Source organism: Macrobrachium rosenbergii, chromosome 29 (assembly GCF_040412425.1).
Source record: "Macrobrachium rosenbergii isolate ZJJX-2024 chromosome 29, ASM4041242v1, whole genome shotgun sequence".
NCBI lineage: Eukaryota > Metazoa > Arthropoda > Malacostraca > Decapoda > Palaemonidae > Macrobrachium > Macrobrachium rosenbergii.
In genome coordinates, this window is record NC_089769.1 from 14,990,518 (window position 1) to 15,016,950 (window position 26,433).

A 26,433-nucleotide genomic window follows, 5' to 3' on the forward strand; every position below is an offset into this window, starting at 1 on the left:
GAGAGAGAGAAGTGTTCATATTTGCCCTCAAGGGTTTGTCAAACTGATTGATAAAAGATGTAAGACCTTCAAGAACTTTGTCCTTCAGGAAATTGTGTATCACTTCGGCGTCAAGATATTCAAACCAATACAAACACGATTATTTGGCCTAATAAATATGCTAAACTTAGCTGTAATTTTACTGAAAAAAATTATGCTGTATAGACCATCTTAGTTATATTGGAACCGTTAATTATACATTTAAAAAAATTTTTCCCAGGCAATCATAAAAATAAGGCTCTTTTTGTTTTGCTTAGTTTGGCATTAAATACTCTTATTTTCTACAATAATATGCCTAAAATACCGTTTTCTATATTATAGTTTCTGGCTAAGTAAAGTTTCAAGACGAAATTTACAGAATATCCTTTGTGTTTTGCTTGATTTTGCTTATGGCATTATTACCCACAAAATGACGAGATGATCACAGAATTATAAATACTAACGAAATCTTGGTAAAATTGCAGAAGAGTTGCACACGCTATTTCTACTGGTCGTAGCCACCATAAAAGCAGATCAAAGACATTTCAACAAGGATGTATCTTAGCTTTCTCTTCACATAACCTTAATATAGGGATGCAGAATCCTGGCTTGGCGGGGGCGGGGGCTAATCCATCCCTGGACCTCCCCAGCGTAACATAATGCATGGCAGAATGATGCGCGCGCACAACTCTTCTGCTGCATTGCCGAAACATCTACCCTTGGGCAATGAAATCGTTGCTTCACCTATCCTGCAATTCGCCTCTTCTTTCATCCAGGGTGGTGCTGCCATTAGGCCAAGCACTCGCCTAAGACGAAGACCTTCAGAGGTGTACAGTACTGAATCTTAAAGGGTTTCAGTTTTCCAGTTTTATATTAACTACTTGTATAAAAAAACAAAATAAAAAGAAAACGTATTTGTTCATTGCCCATAATAGTTTATAGTTCATCGTTAGTTCATAACCCTTTTTATTATATTCAACACTAAAAATAGCCTAGAATTTCAAAAAAATTCTGTGACTATTATGTTAGGCCACTGAACTTTTACCAGAGTTTATAGCCTACGGCTTCTCAACGTACAACAATCAGACTTACTATTTAAAATATGAAAACCATTTTTGATCAATCAAATGTTTTCATTGATAATCTAACGTTTATCAACATGTCAATGTTTATCGGATATTTATTGCTATGATATCATTAGCTAATTTGTGAATTGTTATAAAATCATTAAGGATTTTGTAAAGGACACAAGTAAACTCCATTATCTGGAATTACATTGTGTCAGACGTAAATTTCATGCCTGCTTCCTTCTTGTCTGTTTAAATTACCAACTAGTTTCATGATTATCATTTATAGGCTGTATAATTATGATTAGCTGTTTTCGTGACTGTTGATTAAAAATTTTGTCTATGGTTTCCTTCGTACGATTTATAAAAATTATTTGCTGAATTCACGAAGCCTGAGTCAGGAAGGAGTGTGGTTTAAGCAATGAAGTCGACCTGCAAAACTGGTGGAATATAGTCTTGTTCTACATCATTCAACAAATAAATTTTAGCGCATAAATACAAAAATACTTCAGAAAGTAATAGTAATAACTATATAGGTGGAGAGAGCGTATAAGGAAGATTTTATGTCACTAAGTAGGTCGTAAAAAATTTATAGAAATCGGCGCCTGGTTAGTGGTATTTTTCAGCGTACATCTAGGCTCCATAATTATTTTAAATTAAATACAGGTTGCACTAAGTTCGGGTGTTTTTTTTTTCAGATATCTGGGCGAAATATACTTGGTTATAGACTGCAAGAAGAAGAACACTAGTCAGAATCTGTTTAGATAACAAATTTATTTAGTGACTGGTAAGGGGATATCATCATAATAATTTTTCTATGCCTTAATGTAGAGGAAACTAATTGTGAGTTATTAATAATGTGCGTGTGCTGATTGTGCATAGGAATTCCTTCTCCTTCCTTCCCTCCCTACTTCTTTCTCTCTCAACATATATATATATATATATATATATATATATATATATATATATATATATATATATATATATATATATGCATAAATATACCTCCACAGCCATGCATCATTTAACACTATGCCACTGCATCATTTAAATTTTGAGTTTCAAATTTTGAAACATTGATTTTACATATTCAGACTTATTGCTCAGACCCAAAACTTCAATTTTTTTTTTTTTTTTTTTTTTAGTAAAATGCTATTTGTTGCCCGAAAGCGTGGGGGTAACAGGACGAATGCCAAATTAATGGATTTTGAACATTCAATAATGATGATTTTGGCTGAAACACTCGCGTTGAAGCAGGCACTCACAGGCCAGTATAAATATACACACACACACACATACATACACATATATAAACATATATATATATATATATATATATATATATATATATATATATATATATTTTTTTTTTTTTCATAAAAAATATTCCATCAGCGTTAAATCCCTGGAGAGAGAGCCAGCAGTAACAAATTAGCAGCTCAAAAAGGATGCTAAATCTATATTAGGTTTCATATACACTGGTAAAAGGATACAACCCATAATTAGCAACAGAGGTAAGGGCTTTCCTCTGCATAGTTTACTAAAGAGGCACTGCTATGTGTATGTATAAGTGTTTGTGTGTGTATAAGTGTATATCTTCCCCAAACTGCACTGAATCACGATTTAAAGATTCGTGAGCTGCCTGACATCAGCTTGATTCATAATTAAAAAAAAAAAAAAAAAAAAAACTGAAACTTACTCGTTGATATTTCCACGGAGTCCAGGTTCTGACCTGAATCTAAAATTGGTCATTCTCGACCAAGGTGGCGCTGAACGTGCAATATGCGGCTCCCTTGTGTGATGGGAATAAATAAGCCAGAAGACATAAAAATTCACCCCACTGCCTGGTGTGGGGAATTAACACACAGGCGAGTTTAAAAAGATCCCTTATAAGGTAGCGCTGAGTCATGACTAAATCACACTTCCTTGATCACAGAGGTTGAGGAAAGGGTGCTCCATTTAAAATTGTTAAAAATGTTCGGGATATATTTGTATATATATATATATATATATATATATATATATATATATATATATATATATATATATATATATATATATATATATATATATATTATATATATATATATATATATATATATATATATATACAGTATATATATGTATGTATGTATGTATGTATAACTGAATCACGAAGATATGTAAAGTGATGAATTTATAAATAAAGGCAAATGATACGAAGGACAGAGTGCAACGACGGAGTAGATGCTAGGCCTTTCGACTAAAATGGTCCTTTACTAGCAGACTGAATAGAAATATAAATAATCCCCATCCTCTGCGATATCTGTATGTCATCTGCAATTATACAACCTTTCTTGTTAACGTACTTTTATATTTTTATTCGGTCTGCTAGTAAAGGACCATGTGTCGAAAGGCCTAGCAACCACTCCGTTGTTTCACTCTTTTCTTCGTGGCATTTTTTCTTTACATATATATATATATATATATATATATATATATATATATATATATATATATATATATATATATATATATATATATATACTGTATATATTATATTTATATGTATATATTATATTTACATACATACTTACATACATATACTGTATATACTGTGCACATACATGTGTAGGAAGAATATTTATATGTATATTAAGAAAAGAGAAAATTATGAGGAAAAGTTTGGTGGATTGTTAGTCAAAGTCTAGAGAATATTTTCTCTAGACCTTGGTGTTAGTAGAGTAGACGGAGGAGCAAATTGATGTAATAAGAGGAGGAGTAACTGGATGTATAACTGATAATTATCTGTTAGTGTTACTTAGACAGGTAGGATTGAAAATGTGGCAATAAATATAATTATGACAAGTGAGTGTGACAAGAGAGAAGTAAAAAGTAACATTGAAGGATGAGACGGATGAGAAAAAGGATAAATTTAATTACAGAGAAGTAAGACTTTAAGTGTGGTACCTGAATTCACTGAATGAATTTGTAGTTACAGGCCCCAAAGAGAAGGATATAAACATTAAGCTAGAGATGACAGAATGAGAGGTTTAGCGAAGAAATAAAAAGGCGATTGCTTGAATTAAAGTTGCATGACAGAAGAAAAGATTGTGTGCACTTATGCAAAAGGATTTATAAGGAAATAAAGGCAAAATTAAGATTGTGCACACTTATGCAAAAAGATTTATAAGGAAATAAAGGCAAAATTAAGATTGTGCACACTTATGCAAAAGGATTTATAAGGAAATAAAGGCAAAATTAAGCAAAGGAACGAAGTGTGTCTGAGTTATATTATAAGGAAAAATCAGAAGTAGAGGGGAAAGAAATGTGGTGAGAAAAATTAATAACAAAATAGATCTTAGAATAAAAGATTCATTTGGAAACATGCCTAAATATACCTGTAGCTACCGTTGTGATATTTGGCTACTGTGTTATAGATGCTACTAAGATGTTTACCTGCTCTGTTGTAGCTTCTTTTGCTAACGGTTGAGGTATGCATTAAACTAAGTGCCTTTCAGTGTGTTCATTTATTAACACTGTAAAGAGGAGGAGAGCTAAATCTCTTTTAGTGCAGAGTCGTGTATCTCTGATGTGTTGTGTCAATTATGATAGTCGATGACAAATTTAAAATGCTTTGGTAGTATATCATGATTATTTAAAAAAAAAATTGACGTAAATGTAAGATTTTTCATTGTGACAAGTTGCATGACCCAAAAATATATCTATTGTAAAAGTTAATTATTCGATTAAACACTGTTTTAGTTCTAAGCCATATTTTGTGTGACAAATCAATATTTTTCTAATTAGCTTAGACTCTGAATTTGAAACTCTACAGGACACGGTCTATCTGCGATTGTCTCTCAAGGAAAACTTAACGGTTTATCTAGGCTGGTTATACTCATGCTTATTGTATAAACGCAGATGTCATATTAAGTAGGTTTATTATTCTCCTAAGTTTTGTAGTCTTAATCTGGAAATAAATGCCTATTGGCCTACTTATGGATGGTTTTTTTAACTTGACAAGCTACAGAGAGACCAGCTAAAACCCTATTGTTATGACATGTCTACTTCCAATAATCATATGTTATCTTTAGTTCCACTTGCATCTTCAATCGAAAGATGAACACCGTTATTGAGAATGTTTTAAAGCGTTGTTAAGCGCAAAGAATAGAAGAAAGGTAGATCTGGATAATGAAGGCTGAATGGAATTAATATCAATGGAAAAAGTACTTGTTTTAGTGACTGTTCAGGACGAGAGGAGCAATGATGAGACTGAAGAAATGAGAGGCGGCAAGATTTTTAACAACATTACTCTACAAGCGAAATGCTGCGGTATAGTGGTGACGATGCAATTGGTTTGCAAACGGTGCGATCGATTTGTCTAGATGACAGAAAGAGTCCAGAGGAGCGGATAAAAAGCATAATTGCTCTGACATGTACTGGAAGAGGAAAAATGACAAAAGTTGAAAAGACAGCAGCATAAAATTACTAATCTACTTGAAAATATGTGGGTTAGAGTTTGATTGAACATAACAGACAGACCCGGTAGGGGGTTAGTGCCGTCAGTGCACCTCATGCGGTGCACTGTAGGCATTACTTAACTTAAGGTTCTTTGTAGTGTGCCTTTGGCCCCTAGCTGCAACCCCTTTAGTTCCTTTTACTGTACCTCCTTTCATATTCTCTTTCTTCCATCCTACTTTCCACCCTCTTCCTAACAATTGATTCATAGTGCAACTGCGAGGTTTTCCTCCTGTTACACCTTTCAAACCTTTACTGTCAATTTCCGTTTCAGCGCTAGATGACCTCATAGGTCCCAGTGCTTGGCCTCTGGCCTAAATTCTATATTCAATTCATAACAGACAATGTACAGAATAATAAATAATAATAATAAATAATAATAATAAATGAGGAAGAGCGGCATAGATTTAAACTAGAAGGATGTGTAGATTGTTCGTTATGAAGCAATTGTGCCGGAACTTTTAGAGTAAACGGAATGCTGTATTTAGCAGGGCTCGCTTGGACTTCGAGAAAACACTGTGATGGGACTGATAGAAAAACAACGGAGAAGATGCTGAAGTGGAGAGCTGTTAATCAGTTCAGTGGTCTGGTTAAACTAAGATATACTTATTGTATGGTATAGGGGGAATATACCAAAAATTTATTTTAATGGATGAACTAATGAGAGGAGCCAGAAAAAGGGTAGGAGAAATAGGTGCAATATTCTGATAGAGGAAAAGGGTCGTGAATGTAGAAAAGCAATGGGGGGAGGGGGGCCTGCGCCCGGTTGTTATCATTTTACTTTAATGTCACAACTATGCTATGCTCGGACGTCTCCTTAACGTACTAAAATCTATCATAAATTTACTATTACCGAGATATTTACCATCTTTTATTTATATCTTAGCATTCGTTCATTTGGCTGGTACTAAACACGGCAGTCGTGGGAGTGTTTGTGGTATTAAGGTGAAAATCTACCCAATGATGGAAGCTGGAAGGCAAGAGAGTCAAAGGGAGCAAAAGGGGTTGTTGAACCAACTCTCCTTTATGGAAGTGATTCGAATAATATTAATAATGAACTTCGATAGGGAGAAACCAACCGATCCAAAAATGAAAATATACATGAAACTATGACGATGAAAAAATGTACATCTACTCAGGTGTTTTAGTGAATATGAGTTATTCATTTCGACCGTTACCAATCCTTGTGAAAAATCCTTTTGAAAAAAATCCTTTCAAAGAAATTCATAAAACTGAAAATGATTAACCTTTCAATCTTGATTTGAGAACGCTAATAGTTTAATGAGGTGAAATTTGCTAATTTCTCACCATAATTTTCTAGTAATCACCCGTCCATCAAACATATCTGAAAGAAACGTTTAAGTATGTTCCGCGGAAAAGGTAATCGATTTGTGAGTTACGAAATGCCATCGAAATGAATTTTTTAGAAATAGAAATAATTTCCAAATTTCTGTGCCAGGGTAGGTCTGAAACGTATTTACTTATTTTTCAATAAACTGAATGTACTTTAAAAAGAAAGTCACGATTACTGGAAATTCAAACGAGGCATGAAACAAATCCTTTTTGGCATTATCTTTATTGCCCAGGCCGCTTCCTTTTTTATCTGCAAAGTCACTGAATGGCCTATTTTCTTTGCATCTTCAAACATCTGTCGGTAAGAATCGCCCCTTCCGACCTATTCCTAGGTAATAATGTTAACAAGAGCAATAAACACTATAAAAGAATCAAATGAATGTGGCTTTCACATTGTTTAATGTTCCTTAGTACCAGAGTGTCCGAAGATTCTTTGGAAAACATTCATCAGTAATATTAAGTTCTAGTCTCGGACTTTGTATCAGTGATCCAGATCATTCGTTACTTTGTCCTTTAGGGAGCTGTGGTACTTTCCGAAAAGGCTCGACACTCCTAACCTGGATGTCGTCGACCACCACGAGCTATATAGTTTGCTTTTTATCACTTTTACAGAAAGCTTGCCTGAGGAGGCTTGTAGTTCAGACGATCCTAATATTTTATATTTTTGTGGATTCAATTTACTGCGTTTTTTGTTTTTCACCATTTTATTTCTCAAGCTGGACGAGATCATTCATACGTTCAAGTCTTATGGAATGGAGAAAATTTAAGATGCTCTGAATACGTCGATCTTTGGTAGAAAACCAATTTCGATACTGAGAGACGTGAAACAACTTCCAGGAGTCTGGTTTGAGTGCCAGCAGTTGCTTTAAACTCTGCAGTCTTCACTGCCACCGAAGTAAAATATTGAAGTGAACTGGATCTTTATTTAAAAAAAAATATCTCGCCAGTTGCAAGTGAAAATTTGTTAGTCCCATGATAAAAACGAGTAAAACAAAGGAAACTGCAAATATTACGAAATGGACAATGCTAGTCTTAGACTTACGAATACATAGATTTTTGGCTGCTGTAGCGTTACACATGGACGTTAGTGATGGCCAATGCTTCTAAGAAATGGTGATAATGCTTACGTAAAAAAAAAAAAACTCTACATAAAGCTATGGTCAATGTGGAATACCAAAAGGGAATAACATATTGCTTGATGTGCACGAAGAAATGATCCAAAATATTTTATGGACTTTCTTTTATAAGTATAAAAGTTATACTTTCCAAGAACTTTTCCCGAAACCCAATCTATTTAAATTACTTGTTTTTTTTATTAATGCTATCATTGTTCCATATAAACAGTTGTAAATTATGATTAACAATGATATTACTTTGATAGTAAAAAGAATTTTGAATTATTAATGCTTAACAAAGACATACATTTGGTAAAAATGATGTTAATTGATATGAAAAGCCAATAGAAAACTGATTTATAATAGTCAGAATATTTATTCCAAAAGATTTTCTGTTGTATTTTGGGGCATCTTTTAATTTCATTCCAATCATTGCATAAAAATAAACCTGTGTATCCTGACCTTCTGTCCTCATATTATGCCAAATAGCCTATTTCAATTAGGACCTGGTTTTCATGGCAAAAGGAAGACAACAGTCATCTCTTATAGGTTCTAGGATGATTCACTCTAACAAGAAACCTGAGTGCCTCGAGGGAACCTAATTTCTCCCCTATAAATTCGATAATTTCTGAACCATTAAACATTTTACCAAATTAGTGAGTAAAAGGGATTATTAAAGTTAATCACCCCGAGTGATTCTATGGGAGAGTTATCATATAAAAAGGCTTCACTGGAAATCCCTGTCACTCAGCTTCAGGCATCCACCATGAAGTTCCAACTGAGCTTCCTCTTGGCTCTCCTAGCGGGCTCTATCCAGGCCTTAGTGGTCAGTCCAAAGGCCACAGCAGAGACTGGTCCAGCTACTGTTCGCATGGGACGCAGTCGATCACCTCTTGACCCTCTCCACGTGGAGGTAGAAGCCTTTGGTGAGGTGCACAAACTGAGTCTCACCCCAGCCCCTTCCCCTCTCAGTGTCGACTTTAAACTTCAGACAGCAGCTGTTGATGAAGATGGAGTTTTCACTGTCGTAGATGTTGAGGAAGAAGAAGAAGAAAGCGTCTCCGATCTTTATCACGATGCTGATACTGGATCTGTCGTATTAGTTGATGGTGATAAGGTGGAGGGATTCATAACACCAACTCTCTCTTTGCACATTGAAGCTGATGGAACTCATAAAGCCATCAGGCAATATTCACCAATTCCTGAACAAATGGCCCATGACTACATCCAAGTACCAGAAGGAGTTCTCAAAGGTCAGCTTTCCTCTAAGAAAAGTAATAGAGAGATAGTCAGTGTTAATCCAGAAATCTATGTTATCGTAGACAGTGCACTGGTTTCCAAGTTTAAATCTAATTCAAAGGTAAGGCAGTATTTGTCAGTATTCTGGAATGCAGTCAATCAAAGATTTGCCACATTCTCAGACCCTTCAATTAATCTGGTTCTTGTTGGTGCCTTGATGCTTAGACGTTCACATTACGAAACTTTCATCAATGACAACATTCTGATGGGTGATTACATCCATGGAGAAAACACATTAGGTTCCTTCAGTGACTGGCTTTTCAAAAAGAACAAGAAATTCCCCAAATACGATCTGGCTTACTTAATGACAGGAAAAGATATGGCTGATGTTGAAAACAGTGTCATTCAGGAGGGATTAGCTGGTATTGCGTGGAGAGGTGCAGCCTGTGTGGTGAGCACTTATGAGAAGAGGAATTTCAAGGCAGCTATGGGTGAAGACCAGGGTGCAAACTATGTGGGTGTCATGACAGCTGCTCATGAGGTTGCCCATAATCTCGGTTCTCCTCATGATGGGTCGGATGGTGCTGAGGCTTGCTCGTGGGATGATGGCTACATCATGAGTTATGTATCTGGTAGTCCCAATAAAGTCTTCTTCTCTACTTGCTCACAGCAGCTCATGAAGGACTACATGTTGACAACTGATGGCGAGTGCCTGTCGAGTCTTGCAGTAGGATCTAAAATCCCCCTTTCTTCTAAATTACCTGGAGAACTGATCAATATGGACCAGCAGTGTCAGAAGATCACAGGTAAAAGTGATGCTTATGCCTCGAAGTCTGCTGATGAAGATTCCCTTTGTGTGCAGCTGCAATGTCAGTGGCAAGTGAGGGAAGGCAACAAAATCTGGACCTACACACAGACTAGTGGAAGACCTGCTGCAGAGGGATCAGCTTGCAGGAGTGGTGGAAAGTGTATCAACGGCTCTTGCCAGTAACTGCTTTAGAACCAGTATTTTGGGAAAACTTGGTCCTGCTATGCCTTTCTTGGGTGATTAATTGATGTATTAGAATTATTTTCTTTTATCCCTACCGAAAAAAATTTTGACTATTTTTCACATTTTATTTAACGTCTTTGAGGAATTTTGATTATATAAACTATTTACTTTTGCGTTTATTTCTGTGAAGTAAATTGAATGATTGAATATGAAGCTCGGAAATTTTCAAATCCAATAAAAAGTAAATAAATTGGAGATGCATGAGTATTTGTTTTACTACCCTTGGAATTAACTACTGTACGAGGACAAGAGTAAAAGAATTGAAAATTCGAGGTAATATAGGAATCGTAAATACGAATATGCAGTATATTTTCAACCTATTAGGAGGACTTATTTAAAGTTTTATTCTGTGTCAAATAAGCATCTTGACTGTTCTCAGTAGTGTTAAGTCAAAGGTTTTCCATCTGAGAGAACACTCTGCTCTCATTCCAACAAAGGGTAACAACAACACTGTTATACTGTACAACTGATGTTTTTTGCTTGTACCATGATACCAAGTTAGACAATGCTGTTGAGAGCATCCTAATACTGTAATTATACCTCTTCTCTCTCGTCCTCCTTGAACACATCAAGGTCACAGTCTTAAAGATACAGTATGGAAGTCACGACTTTACTTCTAGTTACTTCCAGCATGTGAGATTCTCTTTCACTGTGTTTCCTAAATTCTTTAACCCTCCTTATTTATATTCTGGGATTGTCAGTGACGTGCTCAGAGTGGTCCACTTTCCAATGCATATACATATATATTTATATTTATATATATATATATATATATATATATATATATATATATATATATATATATATATATATATGTATATATATATATGTATATATATATACAGAATACATTTATGTACATACATACATGTACATATACATATGTAAATATATACATATATTTATATATATATATATATATATATATATATATATATTGAATTATAGTTTTGTTACTACTTTTACACAATAAGTTTTTACTTTCAAATATTAAGCCACAAATAACCCATGAATATCGAATCTGACACACAAAAGTAATATACATGCGTCTGTCTATCTCGACACTTATATAGTATAAATGTTAATATAGTTGTATGTGTTTTTCTATAAATTATCATCCTATTCAGAATTATAGATGTTTTTGAAAGTTTACTGACTTTTCACAAGTATATTCACTAAGAAACACTAAAAGGAAATAGATTGTAGTTTTTCAACCATTGGAACTAAGTACTGTAAGAAAGACTTAAAGCTAAATACTAAAGAAATCCCATATCATTTGTCAGATTAAAAGTGGGATTGAATTATCTTCTCTTATGAAGGCTACATAGGGCCAGTATTTATCATTATTCTTATTATTGAAATGTTTAGTGCTATGATTTCTTTGTGTAGACAAGGATAATGACTGCTAAGAGTCCCCAGTAACTTGGTGATTAAACTACACGACGCAAAGGGGCTGGTTATGAAAAGGGAATAACATGGATGAAAGAAGAGAATTACAGTAAATAAAGATAAAAGCAAAAAAATATAGGATTAAATCAGCAAAAAAAAAATGAATAAACAAATAAAAACAATCTATAAATGATGTAATAGCCGTGTAACCTCTTAATATTCCAGTTTCCTAATATATTTGAATACTCTGTCTACTGAAATCATTAATGTCGGAAGGGAAATGAATGGAAAAATTCCCCTTCTCTCATGGGATTCAAACCTTTGCTGGTTTAAAGATGGCTTATAACAAGGGCGCGTTAGAATCCGACCTGGGGAGAGAAATTTCTTCACTGACTTCCTTTCGGATTCAGGGGTTTCAGTAGGAAGTGTCTCCAATAATATCAGGAAAGGGAGAAGTTAAAATCTCATTGTAAATATTATAAAGCACAGAATTTGTCAAAGTGAAGCAATGCAAGAACTCTGGTCCTGGGAAACCTGGGTTTAGAACAGTGCGAATCCTGAAATGTATAACACAGTTATCTACAGTACGCTAGAGGTTGTATATTTAAATAATTTATAAAACAAATTCTCTTTACTGTAACACAAAATGAATGTCATGAAATTCTAGTTTTTATTCCTCATTCCCATATTCTGAAATTTCCTATAAAAACTAGAAGAACATTTTATGCTTTGGGTAGATTACCAGATATTTCCTTAACATGGCGGCAAATGGCTGTGAAATGATCTTTTTTAACTGTTGAGTTATTCATTTTCCTACATAAAAGTAAAATATTACAGAGGGAGGCCATCTGAAATTAAGATCGGAACATTTAAATTAAATCGACGATTTGCTATTTACATATTATTGAAATCTAATCAGAAAACTCATTAAAATATTTACCCTTATAAAAGCAGGGCTAAGATTCATTTTTATTAAAGCTGTTCGAATGACCAGTTGCATATTACATCAAACTGACATAATTAAGTATAATTCTGTGTTTATCTTGTTTTTGTGTTGCTTTCACCAACGTGCAATCTCGCTTATTTTCACTTCGAAGTTTTTTTTTTTTCTCTTATGTAAGTATGCTGTCTGTTAGAACTTGCTAAGCAAGCCAATGACAAATAACTCTAAGCCGCCAACAGTATTTAGTAGACATCTAACGTTCACAAATAACTCTGCAACCTTTACAAAGACTGGTTACATTTGTCGAGCCTTTTGGCAACCGCTCCAGACACTGGCCACTCCTTGTTCTCCCAGGGACCCACTACAAACAAAGCGAAAGATAACAAAGAACGAGAATGAGAAAATCCTCGCATGCGTTAATCAGCGTAAAAAATGCCTGCCATGCCATAAACTGCGAACAGTCAAGTAATCCTTTCAGAGGGGAATTTATTTCAGTGTCCCCTATTGTCTGCGCAAAAGGTCGTTGCGGGAGGCTGTGGCCAATATGGTCAAAGAAAACGGGATTCCACTTTACAACCCAACACTGGATGGGGGAGAATTACCTCCCAATTAAAAAGATGAAAAGAGAGAAAGACAGAGAGAACAAAAATACAATAAAATGAAATAAGAAACGAGCTCAACAGCGGTGACTACCTGGTGCTCCCGAGACCCATTCTGCCCCTCGGAACGAATCATAAATGGACATTGCTATTCATTATTTGATCTTATCTTGTTACATAGCTGTTCAAAACAGATCTTTGTTTTTTGTTCTTAACTTGGTATCTTGAACGTAATACACATTCATGATTTTGTTGTATGATAAAACTGTGGCACTGTCTCTGTTACAGTTATCTGCCCTAAATTTTTCGCCTGTTGATAAAAAGTAAATTTCTAGTCATAGGAGCTTGTATATTGAATAAGAGGTAGTGTGGCAACTTTACTTGGATGGGACAAAAACCTTTGTCTTCTAAAAAAGGCATCTGGAATATTAGAAAGCACGATTTTACGTAAAAGGGTCTTCCCACTGGGCCTTAAACTTTTCAAAATAGTGTCAATATGGATCCCACCCACTCGGCACTTAAAACAATTTCATGTTCAAAATGTCAAAATGTCGTTTCATATTTGGGTGTAAGCACGTCCCAAAGTGTTCTCGTGCCAATTTAAAAATCGCTATAAAATTGGGTCAGAGTTCAACAATATTCTTTTCACCATATCCTTGTCATTTTCTTAACTTAAAATCCTAGCTTTTCTTAACCTGGACGTATTTGCTTGTTGAGCAGTCCGCTAAATGACTAACAAACTTTAATTTTATTACTAACAATAACATTAGTTCTTGATTATTCACCAACATCAGTGCCTCTGTCATCACCACAAACTTCGTCATCATCTTTCAAAGACATTTTTATTATGCTTATAGTGACCTCTTCAGGCTCTTCAGCATGGTAGGTAGGGCATAGCTGTGGGTTCATAGAAAGTACGCCATGAAAAACCTCTGCTATCATTATTTCCTGTGGCCCAACGAGGGATTCTCTTATTATTATTATTATTATTATTATTATTATTAAAATGGAGAGAGTAAAGGAAATTAGATAATATATCTAGTAGCGAGATGTAAGCAGATTAAGTCTGGACCAGTTGCACCTTCACTGCTACAGAGATTTACTTGCGTCTCTTAATTATCCATCTTATTACATTCTCTCATAATGGAGAATTTTCAATATATTCTTTCACTCTTACAAGACCGGATAAAAGAGAAGGGTTGATTGAAGGATCGGCACCCTGGTACAGTCTACAGAAGAACAACGCGTACTCAAACTCGCAACAGACTTTAGAAGACTGGTGTGACCAGCCACGGATCACACAGAGGCACAAGGCTTCAGCAGAGCGTCGAGTGATGGAAACCAAAGGATTCTGCTGATCCTGTGACCAAGGTCTACTAAGCCTGTGACCCTTATTTTCATCCCCCGAGACCTTTATGGGTGTTGTGGTGAGAGCTGACCAACTCTTAACAAAGGTCGGGCCGTCTCTCTGTCTCGCTCTTTCTGCGCCTGCGGTTCCCATCCCATGTCTCGCCCTTTGATCTGGGCCGCTCCTGATGGCCTCAATTGGATGGTCTTTATTGTGTCACTGGAAATGACGTTGATTGACATCTGTCACCTAGGGCGCGTTCATTTGCATACAAAGGAGAATGGAAACTCGACTGGCGTTTAAGGCTGCATTATTTCAAGTTGGCTATTTTTTCTTTTCGGGGTAGACACCGAAACTTGGAGAAAATAGGGGTCAGTCTACGGAGAGAGAGAGAGAGAGAGAGAGAGAGAGAGAGAGAGAGAGAGAGAGAGAGAGAGAGAGAGTGGTGGGCGGGGACGAAAAGATTTGAGATAACGTCAATGAATGTTTCAGACAGAATTTGAAGCCTGTTATATTACTGATCTCTTTAAGATCCCAATTACAGATAAAAAGATCAAAAGAAATAAATAATAACGCACATTCTTCATTGTTTAACTCCTGTTATTCTGCAGTTATTCTACCAACGCATTTACATCTCAAAACGCTGCACAAAATCACGTCTGAACGCAACTGTCGCCATCAGTTCCCAGCGGGTGCTGGGACCTGCCTGGGATAAGTGGTCGAGATGGATGAGAGAAGGCGGGGCCACGGGGCCCTTTGAGACCACATTTCGGATGATGTAATTCTTTTGGACAAACTAGACAAGCGGACAGATCGCTGGTTAGGTTATAACAAATTTCTGATTTAACTTCCCCCTTTAGGCATTCACATCCTAGACTCATTCTGGGAAACGTTCAGTGAACAATTGCCTTCGTTGTCCGGTTAAATAATCCGTCATTCTACGACTCCGGAGTTTGTTCAGTAAGCCACGCCTGTTGTCAGGTTGGAGTTACGGGTTTGTTTTGTAGTTTTTTATCTTGTTGTTTTATTACATTTTTAATGTTACTGGGTTGTAACTATCGTTTTCACGTTGCTGAAGGAAAACGTTTATATTCTATTAGTTTTTTTATAGCAATACCAGATGCATTTGATATTACTGGAATGTACCGCCAGTTGTAATGCTGTTAAATTGATATGTTACGCAAATAAAATTTACAAGACATGAATCTGTTACTTCAACAGCATTCGTTCCTTATATATCCTACTGACATAAGGCCAGCTTAATGCAAAAGGAAATAAATACGTCGAAGTAACAGATATATATCATAAATATCACAAGAATTTTTATTTGCGCAATAGAAATTTATGTTGACGTTGAAGTAAATGGTTGGGAAACTTACAATTTTTTTGTATTTTTTTTATTACTTGTACAGAATTTTCTAATGTTATTGGATAATAATTCTCTCTCAAGTAGTTTCTAACAATTTAGATCCTAATCTTCTAAAAGGTTAATTCAGAACTTCAACCTCGTTATTGCAGAAATATGTTAAACAATTCATGTACCCAGAATGGTTCAGATTATGAGCAATTTATTTATGTTAAAGTTCACATAAGTTAAAAAAAAATTGCTACGGAATTATGACGCACCAGTCAAAAATATTTTGGCAACATTTTTTGTCTTGGATTCACTGATGCCAAGTTGGGGTAATCTGTCATTTCATTACCATAGGTAGTTTGCACAAGTGATGTCGTATAGTTATTCCCCTGTCACGATTTAGAATTTTGCTGGGGATTTTTTTTTTTTATAAATCTTTAATATAAAGCTAATAAGTGATTTTCGTGGAACAGTATGTAACTGTTGATGCATAAATTTCAAATGTTTACTGTCAATGTTTGATCGATTAAAACTCAGTGTTCTAAATCATTATGTTTTTCATATGCAGTAAGTGGTAAAATGATTTTCATTTTATCCTCTAATGCCCTTATACCTTACCACACGTAGGAATAACATTTAGACAAGGGTTCTTACTGCTTTAAGCCGGCTTAAGTTAAACCAACAACCAAAATTAGAATTCAAAAAGAAATTAATAGCAATAAACACTATATATATCCAAATACGCGCAAGATGTTTTTTAAAACAAATCGTTACCAAAATAGCTTTGTTTAATCCGTTAAAATGATGTAATCTTTGCGTTATGAAAAATTGTGGCCAAATGCACATATAATCCTTGTAATTAAAATATATAAATGAAAAAAATTTTCTGTGAAAATAATCATTACGCTGCTCCTGTAAGTTTGGTGTCTGACTGTGTCCAAAAAGTGGTATAGTTAAATTTTTTATTTGCATTACTTTACGAAAAATAGTCGAGTGCGTATGCCTTTTTATTTTTGATTTTCATTACCCTACGATTAGAGAGAGAGAGAGAGAGAGAGAGAGAGAGAGAGAGAGAGAGAGAGAGAGAGAGAGAGAGAGAGAGAGAGAGAGAGCACTTCATGACTAAGTGAATTCATTTATAAACGAGGTGAAGAGTCTGGCAGATAAATCCTATTCATTAATCAACACCTTGAGAGACAGGCAGAATCAAAGAGACAGAATCTCGTACACAAAACACATATACGCACACAGACACACACACACACACACTCTCACACTCACGAAACAATTGTCATAGTTTCTAGATGGGGTACTTAAGATCTTGAGAAATGCATTTATGCGAGGAGGACTAATGTTCACGTCATTTTAGTTTCCTGTAAAGAAAACTATTGTACCTGCTTTGTCTGTCCGTCCGCACTTTTTGTCCGCCCTCAGATCTTAAAATCTACTGAGGCTAGAGGGCTGCAAATTGGTGCGTTGATCATCCACACTCCAATTATCAAACATACCAAATTGCAGCCCTCTAGCCTCTGTAGTTTTTATTTTATTTAAGGTTAAAGTTAGCCATAATAGTGCGTCTGGCAACGATTTATGACAGGCCACCATCAGGCGGTGGTTAAAGTTTCATGGGCCGTGGCTCATACAGCATTAAATGATTCAGGCCGTGGTTAAAGTTTCATTGGCCGTGGCTCATACAGTTTTATACCGAGATAACCGAAAGACAGATCTATTTTCGGTGGCCTTGATTATGCGCTGTAGCGGCTGTACAGAAAACTCGAGTGAGCCGAAGACACTTCGGCGTATTTTTTACTTGTTTCAGATGACAGAGCTACGCCTTACTTTTCTTCTGCACTCCATTTTTTCGGGACCAGGCTCTCTTCTGATTCATTTACATTAGTTGAGTTGTTGTTCCAATACTGATCTTGAGTAGCAATACAGGATTTCATTATAAGACATGAAAGATGTTCGAATATAAAAATTTAATAAAAACTTTTGAGTTACTTTACATCATCCATAAATAAGCGCACACTAAGAGTTATACTTCGCTACATTTTTGTGGCTGCTCGTTGCTATTATTATTATTATTATTATTATTATTATTATTATTATTATTATTATTATTATTATTATTATTATTATTATTATTATCTCCTCTTTCTCTGCGAAAGACGTTTTCTCTATCCGTCAACAGCTCGAAAAATCTCTGTCTCACTTTCTCCACAAAACTTGTCTGTTTTCTAAACAATTTTATATGAAAAGAAATTCTCCTCTCTGTCAAACGACGCCATATTTGTCTATCTGTGTTTCAAAATGAAACGATCTCTCTCTCTCTCTCTCTCTTCTCTTTCTTGCTCTCTCTCTCCCAAATGGAAAATTATGCCTTCTGCCTCTGTCTGTCTCTCTCAAAAAGGAATTATCTGATGCCCTTTCTCTGTCTGTCTGTCTCTTTCTCTCGCTCTCTCTCTCTCTCTCTCTCTCTCTCTCTCTCTCTCTCTTTTTTGAGCCTTGTATTAAATACCACCGTTCAGTTAATTAACTCTCTCTCTCTCTCTCTCTCTCTCTCTCTCTCTCTCTCTCTCTCTCTCTCTCTCGTTTTCGAGCATTGTATGAAATACCATCGTTCGATTACCCCTCTCTCTCTCTCTCTCTCTCTCTCTCTGCGTCAAAGAGAAAGAGCTTGGCATTCCGGGCATCAAAAGAAATCCGTGAATTCCTTCATAACAACCACCGCCGTTGACAGATGAGGCAGAAGAAGCATGCCAGGGGCATTCGCCCGGGCATCCGAGGCATGGCTGCACCTTAATGCCCCTATCTCGGTCATCTAGGTGCTGCTGCCGAGACATGTTTGGCGCATGCGCCTCGGTACCCTCCATTTTTATATGCCCATGGATTTTTGTATGGATTCTTTTATGTATGTTCGAACTTTATGAAAAGTAGAGCGATTTATTGTTTTGTTTCGATTTTAATCATCAATAATATTTCACGAAAAGAAATATGGTTGATTAGATTTTTTATTTTATTGTTGTTGGTTATAATAATAAAGAATGACATTTCGTCCTCTTTTTTTAATTTCTTCATACATCAACTCAATATCAGATAACCTCTTAACCCTACCTTTCTATTTTCCACTAACGGACATTTTCAGTATGCAGAAACTTCGTGGAAAGGTTAATAATAATAATAATAATAATAATAATAATAATAATAATAATAATAATAATAACAGATTCTCCAATAAGTTTTAGGTGATCTGTAAGACAATTTCCAAGAACGGGCTAACCTTGAGCATATTTAACTGCATGAGGTTATTCTCCTTTAGCAACTCTCCACTCTTACTGCTACCCACTGCAGTCTTTTAGGTACCGAATGCATAAATCACTACGTAGATCAACAGAGGCACAATGGTATTTAACAAAACGTGCCTGAGGCGTTCCGTCTTGCCTAAACGAACTCTGGTCTCCTACTGGTGAAGCGAATATCATGATAGTTTGAAGCAAGATCTCACACACACACACACACACACACAAATACAAGATATAAAAAATATGTGTAAGATATAATTAAAAGTTGTTGGTGCAGTGCTACAACGAGTGACTAGCAAATGTGAATTGTTCTTAATTATAAAGTTGGATCGTGTCAAGATTAGCGAACCCACTCGCAGAAGGGTTCGCTATTCTTTACAAGAAGATTATTGGGTTCGTTATTCTTTACATGGGAATAATCGGGTTCGTTGTTCTAGACATGAACACTTTGGTACCAGACATTTGATTCCCCAGGGGCTAGTATACTAAACAAGGTGAAATACATTTGACACCCCCAGGGTCTAGTTCTAAACACGGAGAAACAGTGTAGATGAATCACTGTTTCGCCGTGTTTAGTACTATCCCTCATGTGGAACTGAAGTTCGGACCGGAAAGTGTTGGCCATTCTATACATGAGGATCATTGGGTTCGCTGTTCTTGACATGTAGATGTTGGGTTCGCTAATCTTGACATGCTCCATAAATTTTCTTTAATGTCAACCCTTAAATTTGCCTTTTCTCTGTCCCCATGTATACATTACACTCTCATCAAAATTAGATGAACTGTGGCCTGATATTCGTATCATTTACATGAATCCCTTTTGTGATTTCCTCCTACCATGCCCTATTTCATAAAAGCGAGATATTTACGAAAGACTTGAAAGCATGAAATTAATAAAACTCAAAATAAAGCCAAAGTAATTCTAGAAATACCTCTGCAAATGTCAAAGGAGGAATCTGGCATTCACTTCGATGTCCTCAAATCTAACCAATTCTTTCGTGGTCTGTACCCATCCACCTGTAAAATTTAATTGGACCCCATTCACAATAGATTGAGAAATCTTCTGTCCAAGTACACAAACAAGTGGGAAAATATCTAGAGAATAAGTGAATGGATTTTCATGGAATTCACTAGAATTATCTATTTAGCGACACTGATGATGACTGACAGATTTTGGAGGATTTCTGTGCAACAAATCTTCAAATCTTCTGCGATACCCAATAATGGTCATTTATCAGGTTAGAGTCCCCAGTTCGTTTATTTAGTCTTCACATAATCGCTCTAACAGACAAAATAAATAAGTAAAAAATCAAATAGAATGCAAAAAGACATTAAATGTAAAAATAAATCAGAATCATAGATAGCCTCTTTGACGTAAGTTGGAGAAGGAGAAGGAAGCCGAATGAATATATTCATCAAATTTCACCTAAATAATTTCATTAGTTTTCCCATAATTCAGCTAACAGACAGACACACAGACACACAAAGTGAACGAAAAACAACTTCCTAGAACACAAGACTTTCTTCTATGATTTTCCCACGACAAAAGCATATTCCCTATTTTCCTCGTCCTCCCCGAGGGCTGAGTTTATCAACAAACTTTGATGCAAGGACTTCAAATAGAGCATTTAATTGTATTTGGTTTCCAGATCCAAAAGAGAAAGAACTCTTGAGAACTCTCGATTTTTCCTTCATTAGGATGACGGCGAACAGAAAGGAGACTATATAAATAATTTTGAGATTCAATCTGGGTAAATCTTAAGCGATATTCTTGAAAAGAATGAAAAAAGATAAATATGAGATGCTTCTTTACATATCTTGAACTAGAGCCCTCAGGAACTTAAGAGAAGTCTTCTTAAAATATTGACTCGATTTTCAAACTAAAGCAAAAATATCCGATTGCGAATCGTGACGAATGTGCAATTTACGTGTGGGCAGATTAAACTTTGGGATCTTTTTTTTTATTTACGGGACTTCATAAAGCACAAATAGTCATAAGAAAATAATCTGTTGGGGGAGGAGTGAGTGATTTTCTTCTTATAAAGGTGTATTGTTTCCTTATGAGAGTAGGACCTGCCATTTTTCTTTTGTATCTCTAAATTTTGCTGTATTTTCGTCAATGGCTCAGTGAATGTTTTTTTGTTAGAAAAATATTTAAGTAAAAACTGTAACTATGTTGGGGTGACTGAATAAAATCCCAACAGGCTATGATGTGTACCGATATATCAGAAACTTCAGTTTTTGATCATTTTTTCTAAGAAAAGAAACCAATTACTTGGCGTGCTGTATTTGGTAACTTGGGTTCATTATTTCCAATTTTAATTGGGAAGAGAGGAAACTACCTTTAAGCTTGATGGTTACCCTTCATTATTTGCAAAGGAAGCAAGCAGAGGCATGAGGGTTGCAACCTCATTCCTATAAAGTGGATTCTTTAAAAATAAAAATACTATCCATCTAGAGTCACCCAGTCAAAGAGAAAATGGTTATTTTCTGAAAAAAAAAATGGAGGCACAAATATGAGAAAGTTGAGAAAGCAAACATCCGCTTCTCACAACAGTGTGTTTACCCTTTTTATGAATGAATATTAAAGAGGCAATGACGGGGGCGAATCTGACGTATTTTTAGCAAATATTGATTTTCTGGGTGGGCTTCTAAAGGGTCGATTTCTTTCGTCTGCAATCTTTGCAAAAAATGACACAAGTGTAAGATTATGCCTCTGTCCAGTCACCTTTTCCACCTGACTATCTATCTATCTATCTGTTTATCTATCTATCTATCTATACACACACACACACACACACACACATATATATATATATATATATATATATATATATATATATATATATATATATATATATATTAAAATAACCAACACACACGTGTTTCTAAATACAGTACTTGCATTCGACATGAATGTATTCAGCAGAGTCAAAATAAATTTTGATCTCCCTTTACGGGTCACTGCATAGGTCACTGTCATCCTCATTCGAACCAAAAATCATAGATTCGAAACCTGGTTAGGGAAAGAACACTTACAAACAATTTCATTTTGTTAGTTATCTCCAAGGTAGAATGAAATAACTGCTAATGAGTTATCTGTGACATATTTGAATATAAGCATGCACACAAACAAGATCTCACTAACAAGTACACACATACACATACACACGCACACACACATGCATATATATATATATATATATATATGTGTGTGTGTGTGTGTATGTGTGTGTGTGTGTGTGTGTGTGTGTGTGTGTGTGCGTATTTGTGTGAGATTTTGTGTCCATGCATATTTTCAAACATGTCACACAGATGACTCATTATAATATATATATATATATATATATATATATATATATATATATATATATATATATACATATATATATATATATATATATATATATATATATATATATATATATATATATATATATATATATAAGTAATAGATCCATTAACCATTACCGCTCATGGTGTGTGCTCAACTTGGTACCCTTGATAAGACCAAATGGCAATATTGTCAGTTTTTCAAACCGATCTCAATCACTCCCTCCGGGGCCTTAAAGAGTTTTAGGTGCCACTGGCTAACCTATATCCTTTAGGTGGAACCAACTCCTTGTAAGATAAATAAAAAGTTGGGGACGGTTGTTTCTACTGTGACAGATTTGGAATCCCGCTCTGACCACCTGATGCTTCCACGACTGTGACTTCTTTTCGTGGGTGTGTTTGCATTTTGGGGGTGGGGGTGGGGGGGAGGATTTCAAAACCTCGACTAAATAGTCTTCCACAAAGCAATGGAGCTGCATCCTATCAAGGATGACCTGGAGGTAGCTATAGTACAAGTTATCTTCAGTCAATCCTTTCGCCTAAGCTTCTCGCCATGCACAGTTTACGCCTATGTTCCGGAGCTACAATAAATAATCGGTATAGCTCTTGTTACAAGAATTCAGATTACTTTAATACAGAGAAAGATACTGTATATACTGTATCTGCATGTGAGAGTGTTAGTACGTGAAAGAACGGCAGCAACCAACAGGATCCTGGGTGTGCCAGCAGGTCACGTTCAGAGGCGAGTAATGTGCCCAAGGTTAGTCTCCTTCTTTAAGCGATCTGCTTTATAGGGCATTGTTTTTCCAGACCAAATTCTTCTAGATATGTCCTTTATGGCCTCGGGTTTCCTCCGGACTGAATAAAAATCAGAAACGTCGAGAGAAGTGGGAGTCCTGATGTGAATTCTTCGCGCTTTATAAAAAAAGAAAACTTTTCTCTGTAATATCGTTTTCCCACTTTGGCATTTCTTTTAGTTTTTTTGGATAACTTCCGTCTGGCTTTTACTTATTTTCATTTAATGAAAGATGATGTTTCTGTGTTATGTTTAGATTATGGCCCACTTACGCTTTCCAAATTGGTTAAATAACGATTTTCCTAGCCGTCAAACCGTTTTTGGGTTGATATCAAAGATATAAATTCAATACACGTTTTCAGTGAAGCATCATAAAAATCGCGGCCATACGCATTTCTGAGTAAGAGCCATCTGATATGATCAGAAGTTTTTATATATTCTACTCTCCAACAATAGTTCCGAACATTCCCCAGTGCACATATAAGCCGTACAAAAGGTCTGAACATTACTCAGAGCGCATAAATTCCGTATTTAGCGAAGAGGAATGCTGGAATGTTCGTGAGTGCAATCTCGTATCGAAGTGAATTTAAAAAAAAAAATGGTTGTATCTGACAGATGTAGAGCAGGACATGCAGGTATGTTACAATTTGAGATAAAAAGGAGACAGCGATAGAAACCGTACTTACCTTCGTGGGGAGACGTACTTGCCCAGATCTGAGGAAGGAAAAGAGAGAAAATGACGTTAATAACATAGAAAAGAAAGCGGCCAGAGCGTCTTCCATTTTCAGGGGCTATACTGTCAGTCTCTTCTTCTCGTTCTTCCTGCGCCGCAGTTCCCCGGCTGAAATGACATTAAACAGACTTCGTGAGTAAGTTCTTACAATGGGCATAATAATAGCAAGCAGCAGTTGCTAACTGCTTGTTAATTAAGACATGCTCGGGTTTAACAGGCGTTCTTAAGTGTCTTATTTTCTTATTTATTTATCTATGTCTGATTGTACTTGTAGGTTTCCTGGTAGACTGGTTTGTCAGGTCTCAACATATCTGCCAAAATTAACTACGGATTTCAGTGAGTATTAGGAAGTGGGGCTATAAATCTACGAAAATGGATTAGATTTTAGATCACATTTCATTTGATCTTTTGCTTTTGTTAATAACCACAAAACAAATGGCAAAATTTTTAAAGAAAAATTATACGCATGTTACGAAATCTGTTGGTCTGCGGGTTCATACTACTAACCTGATCGAGTGGATGAGAGTATGTGCTCACAGGGTTGGTGGTGATATAGATCTATTATTCATGAGGTTAGGTATTCGATAGTGTTTAGTTTGTCCGTCTGTTCACAAGATACTTCAGAAAGTTATAAGAGGTTTCGATGGAAATTTTCTGAGGGGTGGGGTATAGGCCAAAAGAAAGGTTGATTTTTTCAGGGGGAAATGAATCTAAATAGAGAAAGTTTTTTTTTTTAACAACTTAGCCCAATTTCTTTATTTTCTTTTGAAGACTACTATGACACAGTTTCTGTTATTTTGTTGTTAACATTACCCGGTAGCGCCTTTTCTCTTGTTTTTTTGAGAACATTACAAGATTGCGCAGTTTCTCATATTTTGTGGTTAACACGAAGGCTTATCCCAATATCTCTTACCTATGCGTGAACACTGTGTATGTTATTTTCTTATTCATTTCTGGTATTAAGCTCGTGAAAATTAAATACAATTCTGTGTGTGCAACGTCTAATTTCTCAACGTAAATGATTGCATACGGATTCGGACAATGATAAATTCCCTCCTACCTGGCAGAGGTATTCATTCTCTTTTCGTTTTTATTCTAATTTTGTATCGATATATTCATTTTCTGACATTAATTTTGAATAAAGGGTTAAGAATGTAGCGTTACCTTATTCGTATTAGGTTTATCAGTGAAGAACTTCGTTTTAATGAAAATCTTAGGTAATCATTAAAACGGCTATTATACTTTTCTAGTCATCGGCTGGTCAGTTCAACTATATCATTCAACGTTATGAAGTTTGTATTTATCATCATCTTGTGAACGTATATTTGTTTTTTCACAAACAATTTCTTGAAAATAGTGATTGCATGACTGAAGTCTAATCTCAGAAATTCATCTGTATTTACTTATTTATCAATTTATTTTTCTGTTTACATATTTACCTATTTACTTTATCAACTTTTTCGTCTAAATTGTAACTGACTGGGAACATGAATAAGGAATAATTTCTTTAAGTACGTCAGGTAAATAGTGTTTTCTTGTTTAAAATGAAAAGGTGAAAAAACCCCACAAGATTTGCTTCAATTGATGTCCCGAGTAAAATTTTTTTTTTTTGTATGTAAAGTACCAAAGGATTTCATTACACAAAGAAAATCTGACCCACGGGTCTTCGCAGTTGAATGGGCAGTTTAATAATTACCGCCATATGGCGGTGTGTTTGATTTCCTTTTCAGTAAAATTAGTAATGGGTCCTCGTAATTAAGTGGTACCAGCCTCATCCCAGCAGCTAGAGCACCGAGTTCGATCCTGGGCGAGAAGGATGCAATTTAGGCGTATATCCTAAAAAGTCTATCACATATCTTTTAACCTAGGCAGTGAATAATGTATTTGGTAGTCATCGACTGTGGCGGGTCGCAGCCAGCATGGAGAAAGGCATGAGACTAGCAACCCCATTCCAGATTACTTGCTGAGGGGCAGGAGTCAGAGTCCTCCTGGAGCCAACTGTTTAAAGGTAAAAGGCTTATACGCGAAAAAAGCGATGATACTGACAATCGCAGCCTAAGATGATTGGCAAAATAAGGAATGATGATAATAAAGACAATGGTTAAGAAACCCACATTGACATATTGTAAACATATATAAAAAATATATATAAGAATACTCCGAAAGTACTTTAAAAGGCCCTTCTCGCCATTTCTCTTAATCCTTCTCTTTTCTCATTACACACACCCACACACACACACACACACATACACACACACACACACACACACACTCACATACTCCTATATGGTCA

The 26,433-nt window shown here is 35.6% G+C and overlaps 2 protein-coding genes across 3 annotated transcripts in view; one reads left to right on the forward strand and one right to left on the reverse strand.

Annotated features, from left to right (window-relative positions):
* LOC136854615 (uncharacterized) overlaps positions 1–26,433 on the reverse strand; it is a 493,174-nt gene that overhangs the window by 234,446 nt on the left and 232,295 nt on the right. For both annotated transcript variants that reach the window (XM_067131142.1, XM_067131141.1), the window contains exon 8: positions 24,094–24,121. The gene's annotated coding sequence lies outside the window, so the exon portion shown is untranslated. The remainder of the gene's footprint in view (positions 1–24,093; positions 24,122–26,433) is intronic.
* Positions 8,820–10,283, forward strand: LOC136854361 (A disintegrin and metalloproteinase with thrombospondin motifs like). The gene has a single exon (XM_067130660.1). The coding sequence runs from the start codon at positions 8,820–8,822 to the stop codon at positions 10,281–10,283; it is 1,464 nt and encodes a 487-aa protein (XP_066986761.1).